The 19029-nt window shown below is 49.0% G+C and overlaps 1 protein-coding gene across 3 annotated transcripts in view; it reads right to left on the reverse strand.

Annotated features, from left to right (window-relative positions):
- Positions 1 to 19029, reverse strand: part of NECTIN1 (nectin cell adhesion molecule 1) — a 110813-nt gene that overhangs the window by 53357 nt on the left and 38427 nt on the right. For all 3 annotated transcript variants that reach the window (XM_064524257.1, XM_064524258.1, XM_026108200.2), the window contains exons 2-5: positions 7383 to 7733; positions 6362 to 6664; positions 5816 to 5933; positions 1399 to 1550 (exon numbers count right to left, since the gene is read on the reverse strand). In XM_064524257.1, the coding sequence (XP_064380327.1) occupies positions 1399 to 1550; positions 5816 to 5933; positions 6362 to 6664; positions 7383 to 7733 (924 nt within the window). The remainder of the gene's footprint in view (positions 1 to 1398; positions 1551 to 5815; positions 5934 to 6361; positions 6665 to 7382; positions 7734 to 19029) is intronic.

A 19029-nucleotide genomic window follows, 5' to 3' on the forward strand; every position in this document is an offset into this window, starting at 1 on the left:
CAGTGGCAGAGCAGCACCCGTGCTGTGTGTCACCTCCGCAGGAAGCCAGCTGCTCTGCAGACCACCTGCGGGCAGTCAGAGTGGCTGTGCTCTCCCTGGAGAGAGCACGTCTGGGGCTGCAATCCCCGCAGTCCCCACCACGGGACCAGCTGCAAAGTGGCCTCGTGCAGAGCACGGTTTGTGCTGCCTGTCCTCTCGAGAGCAGTCCCATTTTGGGGTGTCGGAAGAACACCCAAAGGGAGTCAGTGCTGAGCCCCAACAGCACTGCTGGCCCTCTGCGATGCCAAAGACCAGCACTAGTAGGTCTTCTCAGCCACCACCAAGCCTCCCAGCTGCGCAGGGCTACTCAGTTGGTGGCTCCCTGCTGTATCTGCCGTGAGCCTAGAGCCCGCCGCAGCGTGGCAGCTTCCCTTCTGTGCCACCAGCTCACTGCTGCAATAGATACCTTCATCTCTCTCACGAGACCTGGTCACTGCCTAGCTGTCATTAGCCTACTGACAAGAGGTGTCACTCTTCTTACCCCCTAGGAGGGGTGTAAATTTTCCTTCCCTGCTCTGAAAGCGCTGAGAGCCACTTCCCTTTGGTGATGCCTTGCAATATTACTTCGTCTCTCTGAAATCAGGCTATTGCCATATATTATTTTCTCCCTTCGACCCATTTCTTGACATCACTTTTTCTCCCTGACATTACCTAGGCATATCCACACATCTTTTTCTCCTTCTTGTGGCTACACTGATTTGCAAGTAATCAAGTCCTTTCCCTCTGTCCCATATGACATCACATAACATCACTTCCCTGCTCCCTGCATCTTGTGATGTTACTCCTTTCTGAAGCCCAGAGCTGTTTGTGACCTCACAGCCTGCCTCTGAGCAATTTGTGACAGCCAGGTGAGCGAGTGCACAGACGAATACAGGATTAGAAGAAGCACAAATGAGAAATCATCTGAGTTGCCTAAAGTCAGGACCACAAAACACCTGAACAAATGATTTGTCCACCTCATGCTTTACTGCCTCAACAGCAGTAAGCTCCTATTACTTTTCCTGCCTTCCAACAAATTTCTCCCTGACATTTCTTAGCTTTTAACAAGTTCAATGATCTCTGTGAATCCAAAGCAGAAAAGAAGACAAGGGGGAATGAGATCAAATGCATCTTGGTGTAAGAAAGGAACAGAGAACAAGAGGAGAGGAGATAAAATCCAAGCCAAATGAGTCCAAAACCAATGCAAAACAAAGAACTTCACTGCACACTTTGCATCGAGAAACTCCCCACCCACAAAGAGAAGCTGGTGTTCAAGCCAGAAGAAGTTATAATTGACTGGTAGTTTGTCAGCAGCTCACACTCCCCTCTCCCCACCATTTCCTCCTCTCTCTTACAGTGTACACCAAGTTTTTTTCCTACCTGTGACATTGACTTCCACCAAGCCCGATCGTGTACCGATGGCATTGGAGGCTTCACAGATGTAAGTGCCAGCCACACTGTAGGAAACAGGCCCTTTAAAGTAGATGGTGTTGTTCTGGATTTCCACGCTCCCTGGCAGGGTCCCGTTTGGCCTAGGGGGAAGAAAGATCATGGCTGACCCCAGAGATGGTACTCGAGAGGGTCAAGAAGTATTGCAGAGTGACGGTGACATGTTAGTTCTGTTCTTGCCCTTGGGTAGGTCCAGAACCCAGTTCTGCTGGCTGGAAAATACTCGTTAATGTTGTCAGGCTTTAAATCAAAACCCTGAACTGCAGCGTTACAGGAAAGAGTCAGGGGAGTGTCTTCAGGGTAAAATTGCTGCATGATGAGAATCAGGTTGTCTATATGGACCCTCCTCAAACTCTCTACTGTAGTGGCCCATAAACCACTGGCTCAGAGCAGCGAAGTGCTGAGAGCAACAGCAGCTTTGCTGTTCTGGTCAACTTGCATTTTAGCCTTTTTCTAACCTTCTCTGTGATTACAAGGGACATTGAGGTATGGGATCACATACAGCCCCTTGGATTTGGCTAAGGGAGTGTGGAGCACTTTCAGTCTATATGTTCTCCCCTCTCCAGAAAACATACTTGGAGCTTTAATGTGGTTTGGTTTCCAGCACAGTCCCCAGATAGGCGGTAGCCTCGGGTAAGATGGCTACATCACAGTTTTGTTTCAGCTGGCTCACCTCTGGCAGGCTCATCTTCAAAGCATTTCTCCATCCCTGACTTTCCATTTCATAGAAAATGCAGGAATGAGACACCAACCTGACCCTGCTTTGCTCCAGTTTCCTGCCCATATATCTCTCCTGGGCAGCTGATCAGCCAGTGTTAATTGCAACTCTAGCTTGAGTAGAGCACTGCTGATTTACAGCCCTGCTGTCTCCGGCCTGCCCATGTCAGAGGAGTCAGATAAGTGCAAAACTGGAATAATGCAAAACTGAATCTGGAGATGCACAGAATAAATGAACAAAGGCAGATAAAAACATAAATAAGACTGTGTATTAGGAAAAGACACACATGGCCTGGTTATTCTTAATTACTGAAGCAAAGTAAAGTAATTACTTCTGTTAGGCAATTAAAAATTACTCAAGTAATTCTTTCCCCTCCTCCCAACAAAAATGTTCACATATTGTCAGCAATTCGTAGGAAACAAAAGGGAATAATGGGGTATAATTGTGTTTGTAAAAAAGGGCCTAACTGCACATGCACATGTTTTACATGTGTATATATACACATGTGCACATATGCGTAGCAAACACATTATGCAGAAAAAGGGACATTCTTTCCCAGCTATACTCAGCCAGTGATCCCAAAGCTGGTGGAAAATTAGGGTATCCTAATGCTGGTCCTCTGAGTAAATCCACAAAGTCAAGGGCACATCTAGAAACTGAGTACCTTGTAAGATGAGGCAGTGGGATGCTAAAGAAGGCTATTCCTTCCTCTAACAGCTCCCCTGACTATTGCTCATTACCATCCAAACGAGATGAGCAAAGAGGAAACAGGGATTGGTTTTCACATTCCGGGCAGGAGCAAACTGTCACCAGCAGCAATTACTGCCTGACCTGCCCCCCCCAGCAATGGAAAGAGGCAGACATGAGTACATGGGTAAACCAGTAGCCCTGGTAGCTCTTCCTCTGGCTGCCCAGCAGGCTCCTGCCATGGGAATGGGGAATCAGTTTGACATTACTAAAGTGGCACTGCGGGAAGGAGAGGATGGCCATGGATCTTATTTCTATTCCTTATCTCCCTACACCTCCTCCCCACATGTCTAGGTGGTTGGCAGCTATGCAGTTATTTGTCAGGCTTTCATCCCATCTGCTTGGTCTGCCTCTGCCTCCCAGGGCCCTGCTCACAGGCAGCCTGGGGCCGAGAAGAGGAGAGCAGGAGCCTGGGCTGGAAGAGCCAGGAGGCAACTCTGTGCCCCAGCTTTTTCTTCCTCCTTTCTTTTCCTTCTCTATTTCCTTCAGTCTCAATTAGTCTCTCTCACTCTCTACTTCTTTCCTCTTCTTTCACCTCCCTTCCCCTTACCTCCAGCCACACTCCATCTTTCCTTTCCATCCTCTTTCAGGTCAATAATCCTATATTCAATCCTAACTGACCCACCAAGCATGCAGAAAGGGAGAGGTTTGGGAATTAGATCGAAGTGTTATCAGGCTTAGAAGCCTGTACTTTCTAATTTTGTGCTCTCTCGCTCTCTCCCTCTCTCCGTTTTTCTCTTCTTTCTCCCCACAGCTCCTTCTCAAAGCAAAGTACTGATGCTCCCAGCCTCTTAACTATAAGTCAAGAAACCCTTGCCAGGACAGCAAGCTGAAGACAGACAAACAGACTTCCAAACAGCTCACAGAGAATCAATAGAAAAACTCTTCTTTCTAGTGTTAAAAAAAAATCATGAGTCACAAAAGCACATAGGGGCTGACTTGATGCCTGGCCTAAAGATTCACTGTTCCCAAGAATCGTTTCTGCCAGAGCTGGATCTATTACCAACGCAGTGTGTCAACTAGCTGTGAAAATGAAGTGTCGTACTCAGACCTGCAATGTCCTCACTGCTGCATCCCCTGTTGTTTTTAGAGACTAGTTGGTAACTCACCTTCTTTCCTGTCCTGAGATACAGAAACATCACCTGGCTGAGAAGTTCAGCACCTGGTTACCCTGTGCTTTGGCTCTCAGCCTGCCCTCAGCATCACTACCGTCGCAGGAGCTGGATACCCCAAATGAGATCGGGGTATTTTGCCCTGATCGGGGGCTGTTTGTGCTCCTGGCTGCCTCTACGCACAGTGAGAGAGCTCCTGCTACAGAGACTTTGGTGCTCAGGCACCCAGCAAAAGCCCTGCATGCGGGGAATAGCAGAACAAAGGAATAAAGGGACTTGCCCAAAAGCAGAGACAAAACCTGTCTCCAATCCCCCAGCTCCATCTCACAGGGCTTGGGGCAGCTCAGTTAGCCAGCCCAGCTATCCCAAAGTAGCCTAAAGTGGCATCTCTCCTGCCTTGGGTGCTACAAAGGGCATCTTTACCTCTAACACTTTCCTGGCAATGTTGCGAGGAACCCAGAGAGCCCCCTTGGAGTTTTAACTACAACTGGCAGAACCAACAGAGGGAGAGAGCTGGGGAGGAGAATTAAAAAAAGGCAAGAAAAACAATCCTCTTCAGACTTGTATTGTGAACAGTTTGATCTGGGAAGTGAAATGAGAGAGAATATGCTTGGCTCTTTGCAAAGCCATTCTGAGAGCCTCTTTGCCGATGACAAATGCTAGCTGAAAAGAAGAAAGGATCCGTTTCATCATTTTTTTAAAGCTACATGAGTGCTTATAGAAAAAAAGAAAGAGAGGGAGAGAGAACCACCTCAGGTTCCATCAATTCTCATCTGACTCCCCAGACACCTCTTGCTCACTTCTCAGTCCCTTTAGTGTATTCAGCCAAAAGCTGAAACCCTGGTGGAGACAGAATTGCTTCTGTTTAATGTCTGACATGTGGGGATGACTGCTCCAACAGGGAGCCCCTGGTTATAGCCAGGGCTGATTCCAGGGAAAGATTTTTTCAGATGCAAAGGAATTTTGCATTATTTGAGCCCTTTTAAGAAGGGGAAGTCCTGGCTCTTTTTCTAGCTCTGCTACTGAAGCACTTAGTGATTCTGGGCAAATCATTCACCTTGCCACATCTCAGCTGCCCCACATGACACCGGGGAGAATATTAATCCAGTGGAACTGGAGGATGCCATGGGGAAGAACCAGCTGAAGGATAGGGGATAACCGCTGTCTGTCCCAAGGCAAGGTGGCTGTGTGTGGGTCAAGCCAAACTCCAGTCCCAGTTATGTCAACTTGAGGCTGTGGACCATGGGAAACTTCTGATAAAGCCCATCCACCCAACACAAGTCTGCTGTCCCCAGTCACCACAAACACTCCATGGCCTCCCTCGCCAACACAAGCTGCCCTCTGGGTGTGGCTGGCAGGGGAGCAAGCCTGGGGTGGTGGGTTGTTTGGATCTGACAAGTTCAGCTTCAGAGGATGGCCAGCACAGGAGTGGGTGAGCTGGAGAGGCCAAGGCTGAAGAGAAGAATTTTGCTACTTTGCAAATACAGAAATTAGTTCCAATCCCCCTCGCAATGAAGGCTTCCTAACAGGGATGTGCCAGGGAACCAAAGCCAGTTCTGAGCTTCCCAAAGAAGCAGAGCTTCAGCCACTACAAGGTCCAACTCTCCTCTCACATACACAGGTTTTACCTGGAGGGACACCACTGACAGTAATGGGACTGGGCCCTCAGTCTAAGGATGGACCGGAAGGTGACTGAGGTTCCTATAGAGGCTCCTTCTCCCTGGATGAAGATTAAATGTGCTGCTGAGGGTAGGAGGACTGTAGCACTTACAGTTTCCATTCATAGGTGTGAGCCGGGGGGTTAGCATCAGATTTGCATATCAGCTTTACATCCTTCCGGTTGAGAAACCAGTTGCCATCAAAGCCCTCAATAGTGACTTCTGGCTCATCTGCAAGGGGAAGAAAAGGATAGAGAAAGCAGGACAGAAAAGGAGAGGAAAGCGTTATGGAAAAGGAAGGAGGAGGAAATTAAATAGAGATGAGGGAACAGGGATAGGAGAAGGAGAGGGATTGAAAGGTGGAAAAGATGAAAAAAGGTGAACAAGGAATATGAGAGAGGATGAATGAAAGAGAGAAGGGCAGGAACAAAGTGACGTGGCAGAGGCAGAGAGGGAAAGATGTGAGAAAGGGAAAGCATATGATTATTCCAAGGGATAGCTTCATTTTTAACTCCCCAGAAAAAGAGCAGCACCCAACTCAATCCCATCACCCAACCAGCATCCTCCCTTCAGAAAAATCCTCTTTTGCTGCACTTTATCCTCTGCCCTGGGGATCAACAATGGAGCGTTCCTCTCCAGCCCTGCCCACGCTCACTTACACTGTACGTTGAGGGTCATGCTGTCAGTGAAGCGGTCCAGCTGATAATTCACCACACACATGAGCTGCTGCCGGTGGGCCTCCCGGCTTGGCACCAGCCGGTACCGGCTGATCACCGTGATGGTCCCATTGCTATTCCGGATCTCCTGAAACTCCGCTTCACCTTTGAGCTTGGTATCCCAAGTGACAGTGCTGGGGGGCTTCCCATTAGAGGAGGTGCAAGTAGCCACCAAGATCTTTTCTGTCCTGCCAGACTTAGCAATAAGTGGTCGGGTGGTGCCCTCCATCCAATTTGTGGGTTTGGCTACAAGGAGGTGCAAGAAAGGAGGAGAAGAAGAAAAGGGCACAAAGGGATGGTTAGAAAAACAAGGCTATCCTCTCTGCTCCAACACAAGACACATCTGGTACCACTGAGCCTGTGACAGACCTTCTGATCAATCCGCAGCTGGTGCAAATTGCTAGCAACATACTCTGGGGAAAGAATGGTGGAGATACACTAGACACATAGCTACAGAATGGAAGGTCATTCCTTTCCTTCCACAGGTTTTCAGCCCTATGTTAGAATGTGAAATTCAAACTGGAGAGCAAGTGAACCATGTAGATCTTGGATGGGGTCAATTCACTCATAACCCTAAACCCCATGGAGGAACTCTACTTGTGCTTAGGATCTCTCTGGCATCTTTTACCTCTGTTCACTTGACAGGCATGAGCACATGAAACCTCACCAAACCCTTGGAGAATAGATCACTGTTATTGTCCCTACAATAAGAGACTGGGAAACTGAGACCTGGAAGGAGGAAGTGATGTTCCTGAGATAGCTCAGTGAACCAGAGAGTGAATCCAGCCACTCTGGTTTCCCTGTTCTTCACTTCCTTACAGTCAACTTGAAAGAGCATTGTAGCTGAAATCTATACCCTAGCTTCACCTCTGCCCTGAGTTCCCAGGACATGAGTCTCAGATTCCACCAGATCTCTTTAACTGGAGGCAATGGTTCACACTAAAAAGTCTGTCCAGTATCTTACCCAGCACAGTGAGGTTCAGTTGACTTTCCCGGTTGCCAGTTGGGAAGGTAGCAAACTCACAGATGTAAACTCCTTCATCCTCCAGCTCTAGCCGAGAGAGTTGAATGGTGACATCTTTGAAGGAAGGGTTCCGGAAAGTCACCCGGTCTTTGTAGGGAGACAGGATGGAGACCCCCATGGCAGGGTTGTAGATGGCCACATTTTGCTTGGAGCCATTGGTGGCTTTCTGCCACGTGACCTGTGTGATCTTCACATTGGGAAGCAGATTGGTGAAGCTGCAGTGCAGGACCACATCTGTCCCGATGAACCCCGACACTGTGTCATTGACTATGACAGTCTGAGCTTGCAGCCCTGCAATGACATGGAAAGACATGAATATACACATACTTCTGAGACAGAGAAAGAGAAGAAAAGAAAGCTTCTTCAATACTGGGCCCACAAACCCATTTATTCTATTTGCTTCTTCCCATCATGGCTGATCAAAGAACAGTCTACAAAGAATACTTTCTTCACTTTTGCCTTCAACTTTGGAAGGCACTAAATCAGTTATTGCAAATATTCAGAACATCTGTGTATCTGTAGGCATACAAAGGCATAGCTATTTATCAGCACAGTATGCACTAACATATGTTAACACACACTCAGACATCCATTTAATCCTGTTGGAGGTGCATCAGGAATTAAACGAGTTGCAAAGATCAAGGCCCTGATTTCGGACTAGCAATAGCTCCTGACCAAGAGTAGAATTAGAGCATTCTCCATACACTTTGAATGATCTGCCTGCATAGTCTAGATCTTTTGTATGTGACTGTGGCCCAGAAGTGGCCGTATTTAGGAAACCTCCATCTTGATACTGTGGAGTAAAGATGCTGGTGCTTTGGAAAAGTGGTGGCTGGTCTTCACGACTGCTACTCTGTCTCAGTTGAATCCTCCCCTGACAACTGGAGAAAAATGTCTCCCACCAGACCAATCCTGAAATTCATCTTTGGCTGCCGCTGTGTTTTTCCCTAATCCGTGTGATTCTGAGATAATGCTCTGGTAATTATATAGCCAGTATTTATATGAGAAATACAATGGAGAAGCAAAGTAGTGAGAACAAGAAAAGCGGGTTTTGCTCACTCCTTCTGCCAGAATGTGAAATTGGATGTATTCTGGGAGACAGAGAGAAGAAAAGAAAGAAAGGGGTAAGGAAAAAGGAAAGATGTACAAAGAGTGAGGAAGATAAAAGGCTGATGAAAGAGAAAGAAAGAGTCTGGAGAAAGGGAAAAAAAGGGATGGCAAGAGAAGCAGGACAGCATCTTCTAAAGGAGAGGAGACAGAACATTTCTCAAATGTCTCATTTCAGTGTGATGACATCTGTACTGCTGTTTATCACCCCTACCCTGTTCTTCCAGCGGATGAATGGGACCCTGGAGTGCAAGGCCAAAATTAACTCCTCAGTCTTGGACCCCACTAACAACAGAGATGTGCACTGTGACTTCTACACATGAACATGGGCAAGAGCAATCTCCTTCATGCATTTTGACAGACATACAAGTGTAGGAAAAGGCAAGTCTTCTCACCCACAAACAACAACATCTTTACCATCCTCTCTGCGAGCTCCCATGTAGCCCCCTCACTCCATGCTTGCTGTATGCAGTCTGACCTCACTCTCGACTTCTCATCTAAGCCTCTTCCTTCTCCGCTCCTCCTTCCCTCCATGCCAAGCCTGTGACCCTGAGGACAAGCCTCAACAATCCAGCGTGCCCGGAGACGCCATCAGCTGACCACAGTCAGCAGCAATTAAGACCGAAACTCAGTCTCTAGAGCTTTGTGCGGACTTGCCCCCTTCCCTGAGTCAAGTACTGGTTTGCCCCACACCCTACCGCTGGGGCTGGGTGCTGAGGAATGCTTTCCAGCACTGCTTACAGCCACAGCAAAGCACTGGTGCCCTCATGTGCCTGCGTGCATGAAGCCTGCAGAAGCTGAGCTGACAGAGCAGCATGTTTCCAATCATAATGTGGATAGGGTGGGTATTGCCATGAATAACGTCCTTTCTGAAAACAGAGAGAAGTGATGTTCCTGCTCGGAGGTTGTCGACAGCTGGACTGTGTTCTTTCATGCTATCTGCAGTCACTGGCCTTGGGAAAAGGATGTCCAGGCATTAAGCCATGGTGGAGCACCTTTCTGACAGCAGTGTGGCTTGTGTGCTGGGGGATCTGCTGGTCCACAATGGCCATGCTGATGAAACGAGGGCGCCAAGTGCAGAGCAAGGCTGGATTTGGATAATGCTGTGCCGGGATGTGAGGAAAGAACAAGTAGATGGGGAGGGGGGAGATGTCTCCAACTTGCTTTGCAGCATACTCTGTTCCTTCTACCCTGGAGGTGAGAAGGCCTCTTTCAGAGTTGCCCACACCTGCAGAGGTGAGCAACAGCTTTGCCAAGCAGTCTGGCTCTGAAGTGTTTAGAGCCTTGCAAAGCGTGTGGGAGCTTGCCAGAGAGCAAAAGCAATCACGTAGCAAAGGCCCTGGGAACAACCTGCCGCCCATCTCACGGCTGCCTGGCTGTAGGTGTGCTGAGCAATCCCTCTTTCTCCCAAGGCTGGAGGAGAGCGGATTCATCAGCACCGGTCCCCACCTCTTTCATGAAGGGCCCATGCCCTGGAGCAGAGCCTGCCTGGGGCCAGGGCGATGGCGCAGCTGGCTCCGCTTCTACACAAGCTCCACGACCCCCCACAGGCCTCAGCTGGTCCCTTTGAACCACACTTTCAAAATCCCAATAAAAGAGGCCACATTTGCAACGGGTTGGGAGCCTGACAGCAGGAAGTTGTGGCCCTGTGCCTCCTCGCAGTGCCAGAAAAGCAGGAGACAGGACAAACACCATGGGGGCGAGGGGAAGGAAAGCCACTGGGTCCCACTCATTTGCCTTTTTCCTTTACCTTAAGCAGCAACAATTTCCAGTTCTAGCCTCCCATGCTTACCCTACCCCTGCCATGGGATCCATGCATCAATGCAGACTGTACTTGGACAAAAATTTGGAAAAAAAACAGACTTTAAAGCTTATGAACCTGACCCTGATCTCTAGGCATCCAGCAGATCCCAGAATGGTCTTACAGAACCTGCCTCTTCCCAGGTGCAAAGAGTCCGACTTTCGGCTAAGGAAGAAGCCAGTGCCAGGTGAGGACTGCTTGCCAAAAACAAAATGCTGCCAAAGCTGGGATTCAGGCCCCTACATGTAGCAGCTTTAACAAAAACACATTCCAAACTTTCTAGAGGCTTCAGGGGAAAAGGGAAGAAAACAGCAGAAGAAATAACAAAAAAACCCCAAACACTGTGCGGAAATCATGCTTCCTTTCCAGGTGACTGAATAACTCGTGGTGCTTTTGCAAGGCAGGGTAAACTCCTTGAGTTCTGCTCCTCCAGACCTCCCGTTAGAGGAAATAACGCACCCACTGCTCTTCTCCGCACCATGGCAATAGCCATGGCAATACCCATATCTAAAGGAATGGTGAGGAAAAGGAACAGACAGAATAAAGGGGTTTTGCAAATTTCTGGATTAGTTTCCCATGCTCCCCATCCTAAACCAGAAGCCAGAGGGCAAATTGACTCCTATCATGCTCTTGAGAGTGTTTGCAAGGTGACTGAGCTGGGACGGCTAGTCTTCCCTCGCCTCGTTACACGCTCAATAATTCATCAGGGCAAATGCAAAGATTATGATGGCAATAAGTGTGCAAGCCAGGGAGAGGAGAGAAAATAAAATCACTAATCAGCCTCTGGAGAGGCTTGGACGTATTAAGCAGGGAGTGTGTGTGTGCACGTGCAGTGCTGGGATCTGCCCTGCTTTTTCTTTGCTGAATGATGGGTGTGGTCAGCATGAGAGAGAGAAGGCTTGGGATTTATCCTGCCATTTGCAGTTCCTGTGCCAGATCTCCTGGTGCCCACCAATCCACTCTGACTCCTCCCGAGGGCAGCCAGCACGTGAGGAAGGATTCGATGTATAAGTTGAAGCACGCCAGGTTGAGATTTACTCATGAGGGTTTTTTGTTGTTGTTGTTGAGATCGTTGGGGGTTTTTTTTTTGGTAAGGGCCAAAAGCAGTAAAAGAGGCCCAGCTGAGTGCCAAAGACATGTTGGTGCCAAGACCTCATTAGTGGAGAGCTCAGGGATTCCACTCCTCCACCTTGGCCTCTGAAGTGGTTTGTGTCAATGCCTTTCCCCACGATCCCAAGCCCAGATATTTACTAGGTCATGCAAGGCCTTGGAGGCACTGTGCAGAACTTGCGATGCCCTCTGGCGCAGGCAGCAGGCTGGGAAGGAAGGTCTGGACTCACTGGGTGTGAGGTGCACTGGGGAGGGAACAGAATAAGTATGAGGCTTGCCTAGGTAAGAACATCTCAGTGTCTTGCATGGGCATGTGCAGCCAGCAGACCTGGCTTTGCGAGAGTGCTGGGTAAGGATGGAAAAAGGGATTTTCAGTTATTCACTCAGACATGCCCATCACTCCCCGACCCCTACTGAAGCACCCCTGACCTCTATGGAATCCTCGTTCCCTCAACCCTACTTCAACGCACGTCTTGAATGATGCCAACCACCACAGGCCCTCCCAAAAGTCCCTGGTCAGGACTGCTGTTCCCTTCACTGGACAGTTCCCAAGAAAGAGAAGGAAGAACGTGCTGACCCTCAAGAGGTTCCAAAATGTACCAATGCTGTTCAGTGCCTAAAGGAGACCAGCTCCTAGCTGTTGATTTGCACTAAGTGAGGCACATAGGCAAGGAGGCAGAGAGAGGAGTGAACTGGGAGAAGAGTCATGGGACAGACAGTGTAGGAACTATGCCATTATCAATGAGCAATAAGCAATCAAGTCTACACAGGACCCAAAGTTTTTGAGGCCATCATCTGTCATCTGGTGTACTGTCTCCTCTCTCTTCCTCATGGCCACCAAGATGCACTCAACACCCCCATGAAACAGAGTGGTAGCTGACTCAGCCTAGGCAGCTGATGCTCTTAAACTGGGAAACCCTGTCTCCTAAAAGCCCTGGAGGTGCTGTAACATTTAAGCTCCCACAACTGTAAGATCTGGTTCTTGCTTCCCCATACAGAAAGCTCTGGAAATGATCTTCAGGCACCAGTGAGCTCTGTCACAACAACGAGCCTCCAATCAATGCCTCTTTGTTACAAGCCATGTGAACTCCACTCTGATTTGCACAACCTTGCCTCTGCCGAGCCTCTCACCGATTTCTCTCCCCGATCCCTGATAAGCATCTCACCCCAAGGGCATTGAAACAGCCATTGGCAGCAGTGTGATGAGACACCCTTTGGTGTAGCAATATCATGGCTGATGCAAATGTCAGAGGAATCAGTCCTAATAATTTTTGCATCGCTTATAACTAAACTGAAGGGTATATGTAGAAGGTCACAATAGCTGAACCTCACAAAAGGACAAAACAATGCATCATGCTTTAATTTCCAAAAGACCCTACACAAAGCACCTGATTTTGAGATGGCCTCTCGTGGTGCACCTTGTGAGGAATTCTGTTCTATACATGGGCTGGCATGCCTTAGAGACACTTCAAACAGATGTCCAAAACCTTTCCATGAGGAGAAAAATGGAACAGGAGCTCAAAACTTCCTAGCTGGTACTAAACTTTCCTTCTGAAACTTCTGAATGTCTTTTTCAAGCCTTGCCTATTTTTAAGTGGAGATCAAGGTCTGAAAGGCAGTCCTTTTGGGGCAGAAGACAGCCAGCCTCCAACAGCCCAAAGGTACACCGCAGGTGTGTTATGTGGGGTGGGAAATGGGAAAGAAGATCGTAAAGCCCATCAAAAAACAAGCAGGGGAATTTCAGGTAGCAGGAAGCAAAGGTCTGAGCTGGCACTTGGCCAAGATGTCAGCCCTCCTCTTACCACAGAGCCTTTGTATCAATTGCCAGGCATTCAAATCACTGTTCCGCTGTTCTTCCCAAAGGGAACAGTGCCTGCCTCACCCCCCTTAGTCAGTGGCTTGCAGCTCATTGCAGAGATGGAGCACTCTCCAGTGATTCACCAACATCCACTTCCTGCAGCAGCAGACTTTTACTGGAGGTCTCGTTGCCATACGCTGACTCAGTTCAGCCCCACTTCACGTTTGGCGCTTAGACACCAAAGAGACGAGAGCGGGAAGGCTGAGATTCCAGCACAAGGGGAGGGGGCACCAGAAAGCCGATGAGAGGGAAAGAGATGAAGCAAGATAACAGCTCCTGGTGACACGTCTGCATGTGAAAGGTCTGAGGTAGCACTGTGATCCAGCAGGGAGACATCACGAGAAACTGCAAGCCCAAGCATCCCTGCCCTCAGTGGAAAGCTGGGAGCTTTATGGGAGATGATGGGAGATGGCAGCATGTACAATGGCCCATCTGGCTATCATCCAAATCCCTCTCAAAAAGAAACAATGGGCTTGGCTCTGGCTTGCAAATGGAAAACACAGGGCCTTTTACTCTAGGTCACTGGTTCATATGCACAGCCAGCACATAGTAGTGACAGCAGAGTTGTTATTATCTGAGGACTGGTCAATGGCTTGCATTGAGTGGGAGCTCTAGCCAGCCCCCCATTGGTTGTCTGCTGGGGCAGGACAGTGGAGATGCCTTTGGGATAAAGCAGGGTTGCCTTCTCCTGCCCATGCAGTATTTCCTCTTTGGATAAATAGAGCACAAAGCAGTCTCAGGAGCAACTTGAGTGAAAGATCTTTCCTGGCGGGTGATCCACTGACACTTCCCTTCCTCCCTGTCAAGGTTTAAGGAATCTACTTATTGTGCCGTCAATGGGTTTCACACACAGGCCCTAACCAAGACCAATGTCATGTTTGTGGTAGGTGTTCTTCATTTAAATAAACGAAAGAAAAACGGAAGCCAGGGTAAGATCACCCACAGATAGACCAGCCAGCGAGTGAACATGACCACCAGACTGAACCCCCACTTCTTGCTACCTATGCCTCAGCCTTGCAGGTAGATCCAGTTGCAACCAACCCCCTATTTCCCTAGGAAAAGGGCTGCAAACCAGGGGAGTGGGAAGAGAAATACCATGACCGCATTTGCTCCCAGCTTTCACTCTTTGCTCTACCTCTCCTGACTTTAGCACAGCAGCTTTGTTGCCCCCCCAAGTCAAGGGGAAGGGAACAAGCCCCACAGCAAAAGCAGGAAGGCTGGCAGAGCAGGGCTCCTGCTGCAAGTGCTGACACAGCACTGGGAAAGGCCTTCCTGCAATAAAGCTATGAAATCCCATGCTCAGCAACAAAGCACAAAGGCTCCTCAGTCACCGCAGAGGAGCCGGCTCCCGTTGCCCGCCCCGCCTTGCAAGCACGTCAGCTAATCCTTCAGCGAGAGCCGCCGGTTCCCACACACCTGAGCAGCAAACCAGACTGTCCCTTGCCTCTATCTGACCTGCATCACGGCTCAGTACTTGGCCCACCTACTCACTGATGCATCCTGTCCCTCCAGGCCTTTTGGACTGAACTTCACTCCAGGTCCTCCCTCCGCACTTTTCCCACTGCGTGCACTGACCTACCCCTGTTCACTGACTGGCTTCAGAAAACTCCTGTCTCCTCTCCCCCATGGATTCATGCTACTCATTACAGCTAAGCTACACTTCCCTTCTGCCCTCTCTACCTGCCTCCATAACCCAGAAGCAGACTGGAAGATTTTCCTCAACCCGGTCCGCAATGCTTGTTTCCCTGACTTGTCCTCCCTCAGTTTTGGCCCTACAAATTTCCTCACCCCTCTTCTGTCTCTCCAACATTGTCTCCACATCCCAGCCCACTCACTTTTCCCTTCCCATCCCTAGCCACTCATTCCTCTGGAGCAGCACCAGTGAATGTGTCCACGATCATAATTCTTCATGAGGAAAAGCTGGCAGGTGGCCAGGCAATGGGAAGGGGAGACAAAAGAACAAGGAAGCAAAGAACCTTCTTCCCCCAAGAGTCATCCCATTGCCCTTCAGCAAGGAAAATCCTGGGGTCCTCCTGCTTGCCAACTCTGACCTGTAAACAAGGGGGAAGGCTGGGCCTGGACTTGTCTGATGACCTGAGAAAAAGGACCAGATTTGGAACCAATTCTTTTTTGGTGGTTGGGTGGGGAAGCCAGGGCAGAAAAGAATGGTACAGCTGGAAAATCAAGTCTGGAGGAGGAGAAAGAAGCTGAAACATGGAGCAGGGGGAGACTGTTTTAACTGAAACTGTCCTGGGACCTTATCTTGATGGGCTGAGTCCCCACATTTACATGAGTATTTTCTCTGCCTCACCTCTTTCTTGGCCTGCTGTGTTAGCCTAGGATATTGTTCAAGGAATCCTGGTTCAGGAGTCAATATCCTCACTATTAGAGGTCTCCAGGGGCCAAGGAGGAGAGGTTTAATGAGGAGCTGTGAAGAGGGGATCAGGCTAGTAATCCCTAGAGAGTCTCATTTCCAAAATAGGGAATGTCAGACTGAAGAGATTCAACAAAAAACAAAATAAGCCTGATGGCAAAGAAAGGCAAATCCTTCCCTCCCCGGGCTGACAGCTCAGAACGGGAGCAGGAAACGGGAGCTCACAGGCCTCATCGCCGCTGGTGACTCACTCGCCTCCACAGTGGGAACACGACAAAGCCGAAACTCTGCTGACTCAGGCCTGACTTCAGCGCCAGGGTTAATGGCTGGCAGCCCCACTTTCTGCTGCCCCCACCTGCCTCTCCACTCTCTAATTCCCTCTGTCTCCAGTCAAATCAAGCCTCTTTTATCAAAGCAGCAGATGCCCAGTTGCAGGAAATTGCCAAAGAATACAAACACGTTGGTCTTCTGTCCAAGGTATGGTGAAAAAGGAACCCCTGCCAAACCGTGCTGGTACTGACTAGGCCTGAAACTTGTTACGGAAAAGATCCCAGCTCCTGCTTTCCTGTAGTTTAAAGGGATGCTAACCAGCTTTCTGACTGCAGTCTTGCTTTTCTCTTGTCCTTCCTCTCATCATCATCTTGATATGCAATTTATTGCTGGATATTTCACAATTTCCTTGAGTTAAAGAGAAATGCTTTCTACACCTTTTAAGTGGAGATGCCATGCTCTGTACTATTATATTTTATCCCAAGATAAAAACAACTTTTTTGTGTGTGTGTGTGTGACTAGAATGATGTGATAGGAGTTGTGGCAGCTCTTGACCAATTGGAGGTGGAAACTAGGAAAAATCTCTGAGAATATGACTGCAACCGTGGCACCCAACGTGCAAAAGGCTGACACCCCTCACTGACCAACTGCTTGCGTTTTCTCTTGTAATATGTTTGCTCTTGCCCTAGAGATGTTTTTGCAGGAAAGCTGAAGAGACTAGATCTCCCAGCTCATCTGGGTTGTTTTAGGCTTCCTGTCCATAAACAACAGGCTATAAAGAACAGTGTGTACATATAAACAAAAAGTCAGTGCTCCTGTCTGATTTCCAGCATGCTGCTGCTCAGCCTTCTTATCATAAAGTCCCCTTGCAGGGGACTAATTTTACAGGACTCCTCCTCTTCCCTGGATTTATGATCTCCACAGTGCAGAGTGACACCACGCTTCAATCCTACCTGGGCCCCACCTGTAAGAATAATACTCCGTATTTATAGAAAGCTTTGCATCTTCAAAAGGCTTTTCAAACATTGACTAATTAATCCCCCAACACCCTGAGAGGCAGGAAAGTATTATTATCCCTGCTTTCAGGGATGGGGAAATCAGAGGTGCTGAATGACAAAGAAGAGTGCTCAAGGCCACCCTGGCAACCAGTGGCAATCTCCTTTGAAGGGCTTGGGTTGGATGTGGGTCTCTGCACATCATGGTGACAACTCTCACCTAAGGAAGAGGTGTACAGAGGTAGAGGGGCATTTGTGGTAAGGCCTCACAGCCCCACCTCTCACTCACGCAAATAAAGAAGATCACCCTCCTTTTTATGGCTGAGGAAACTGGCACGGACAGGTTTCTGTTGACAAAGCCCAGAAGAGAACCTAAGTTTGCAGATTATCCATGTTAGCAGCTAGACTACAGGTTCCCAAAAGGTAGTTTGAATTGCACTCAACCATGAACAAACAGGCTGTGACCAAACCTACAAAATTTTGTGTTAAGAGTGAAGAACACGCCACAAATAATGAGAGACACTGCAGCTGACAGTGATGCACTGAACCTCGGGGCAAAGCCAGCCTCACTGTTGCAGTCCTGCTGTCCCGAGGTGGTGACATGCACTCCAGGTTTGTCTCCCTGCCACTTGCTAAGGCCCCACTGACACCCCAGGGGTGCAGAGCATTGCCAGACTGGTGGCTGCCGTGACCCTTCTGGCCACTGCTCCTGCCTGGGTTTGGATCTGGCATGGCCAGCTACAACTCAGCAGCAATGCCACGTCTGCAAGGACGGAGATCGGAAATGGGCAAAATTGGGTGAATGGGGCTGCCTTTGATGCCGGGGCTCACCAGCTGCACAGCACCTGAAAGGGCTTAGCAGTGGGCAGCTGGGAAAGAGATTCACTCCATGCTGGATGGAGATGCAGCACTCCTATCTATTAAGGAAGGTCACAGCCTCCATCCAGGCTGTTTCAGGAATGATTGCTGAGCTCTGAAGGGGCTGCACAGGTGGGGGCTTAGCAGAGCCTGCTGAGCTTGTACGACTCAGGACTGTAAACAAGTGACAGGACCACCCATTAAAGGCTGCCTGTGATGGCCCTAATCATGAGCATCTGTAGGGGGAAGGAAGGCAATAAGTGAGGGTCATTGGCTAGTAGGGGGCCTCCCACAAGGGGTCATGCTCCCTGCCTTGTCCTGCCTGGTATGCACAGAGGTCTGCGATGGATGGGGCAGCAGCTTTGTCCTTCTGGAGCTGGTAAGTGAGACCAATGCTGTTAGGTATGCTTCTACCAGCCTGGAAAGGTGAGGGCGCTTGGTGAGGGGTTGGCTGCATTGTAAAGACAGATAGCATTCAGCCCAGAGCAGAGGGCAAGTCAGAAAGAGCAGGAATGCAAAGTGGCTTGACCTCTGTAGAAAAAGTATGATTTGTCCTGCAGGGAGGAGTTTACAAGATAGGGACCATACCACAGCAGGCTTTGCTGTGTACATGAAAATGCCTGGAAGCTAGAGGTTTCCTTTCTTTTTGTTGCTTCTGCTTTTTTTGTTTTGGGTGTTTTTTCTTTTTTTTTTTTGGTAGGGGAGCTGGTTAGATCTGGGAGAGGATCCAGACATTGCTCTCAAGTCTCTGTTCATAAACATGCAATATGGTGGCAGGCTGAACAAAGGAAAAGGTGGAGCAGAACAAGGGAGGAAGGGAAGGAACAAAAGAGAAAGGGAGAAGAGTGAAGCCTCCTGCTCCCATCCAGGCAATAAAAAAAAAGTAAGCCCCTTGTCTCAGCAGGTTGGTTTGGGGAAGAGTTCAAAGCGTCCCTGTCAAAACCAGGGCTCTGAAGTGGCTCTTAATCCGAGCAGGGATTTGCTCCTCCCTGCATTATGCAACTCATTGCCCATTTCAATTCAGACCCTTCTGGAGGGAGCAAGGCTTGCCCCTCCTGGTAGGGTAAACAGAGATAACTGGGGACTTAGACTTACGAGTTCTATATACTTAGTGTAACAGGGCAGGCATGGAAACTTTCAGGCAGAGAAACTAGCAATATTTCTAGGCCTTATTATCCCTTCCCTGGAGGGGGTGAAGGAAGGATGAGGGGGGC

Source organism: Dromaius novaehollandiae, chromosome 21 (assembly GCF_036370855.1).
Source record: "Dromaius novaehollandiae isolate bDroNov1 chromosome 21, bDroNov1.hap1, whole genome shotgun sequence".
NCBI lineage: Eukaryota > Metazoa > Chordata > Aves > Casuariiformes > Dromaiidae > Dromaius > Dromaius novaehollandiae.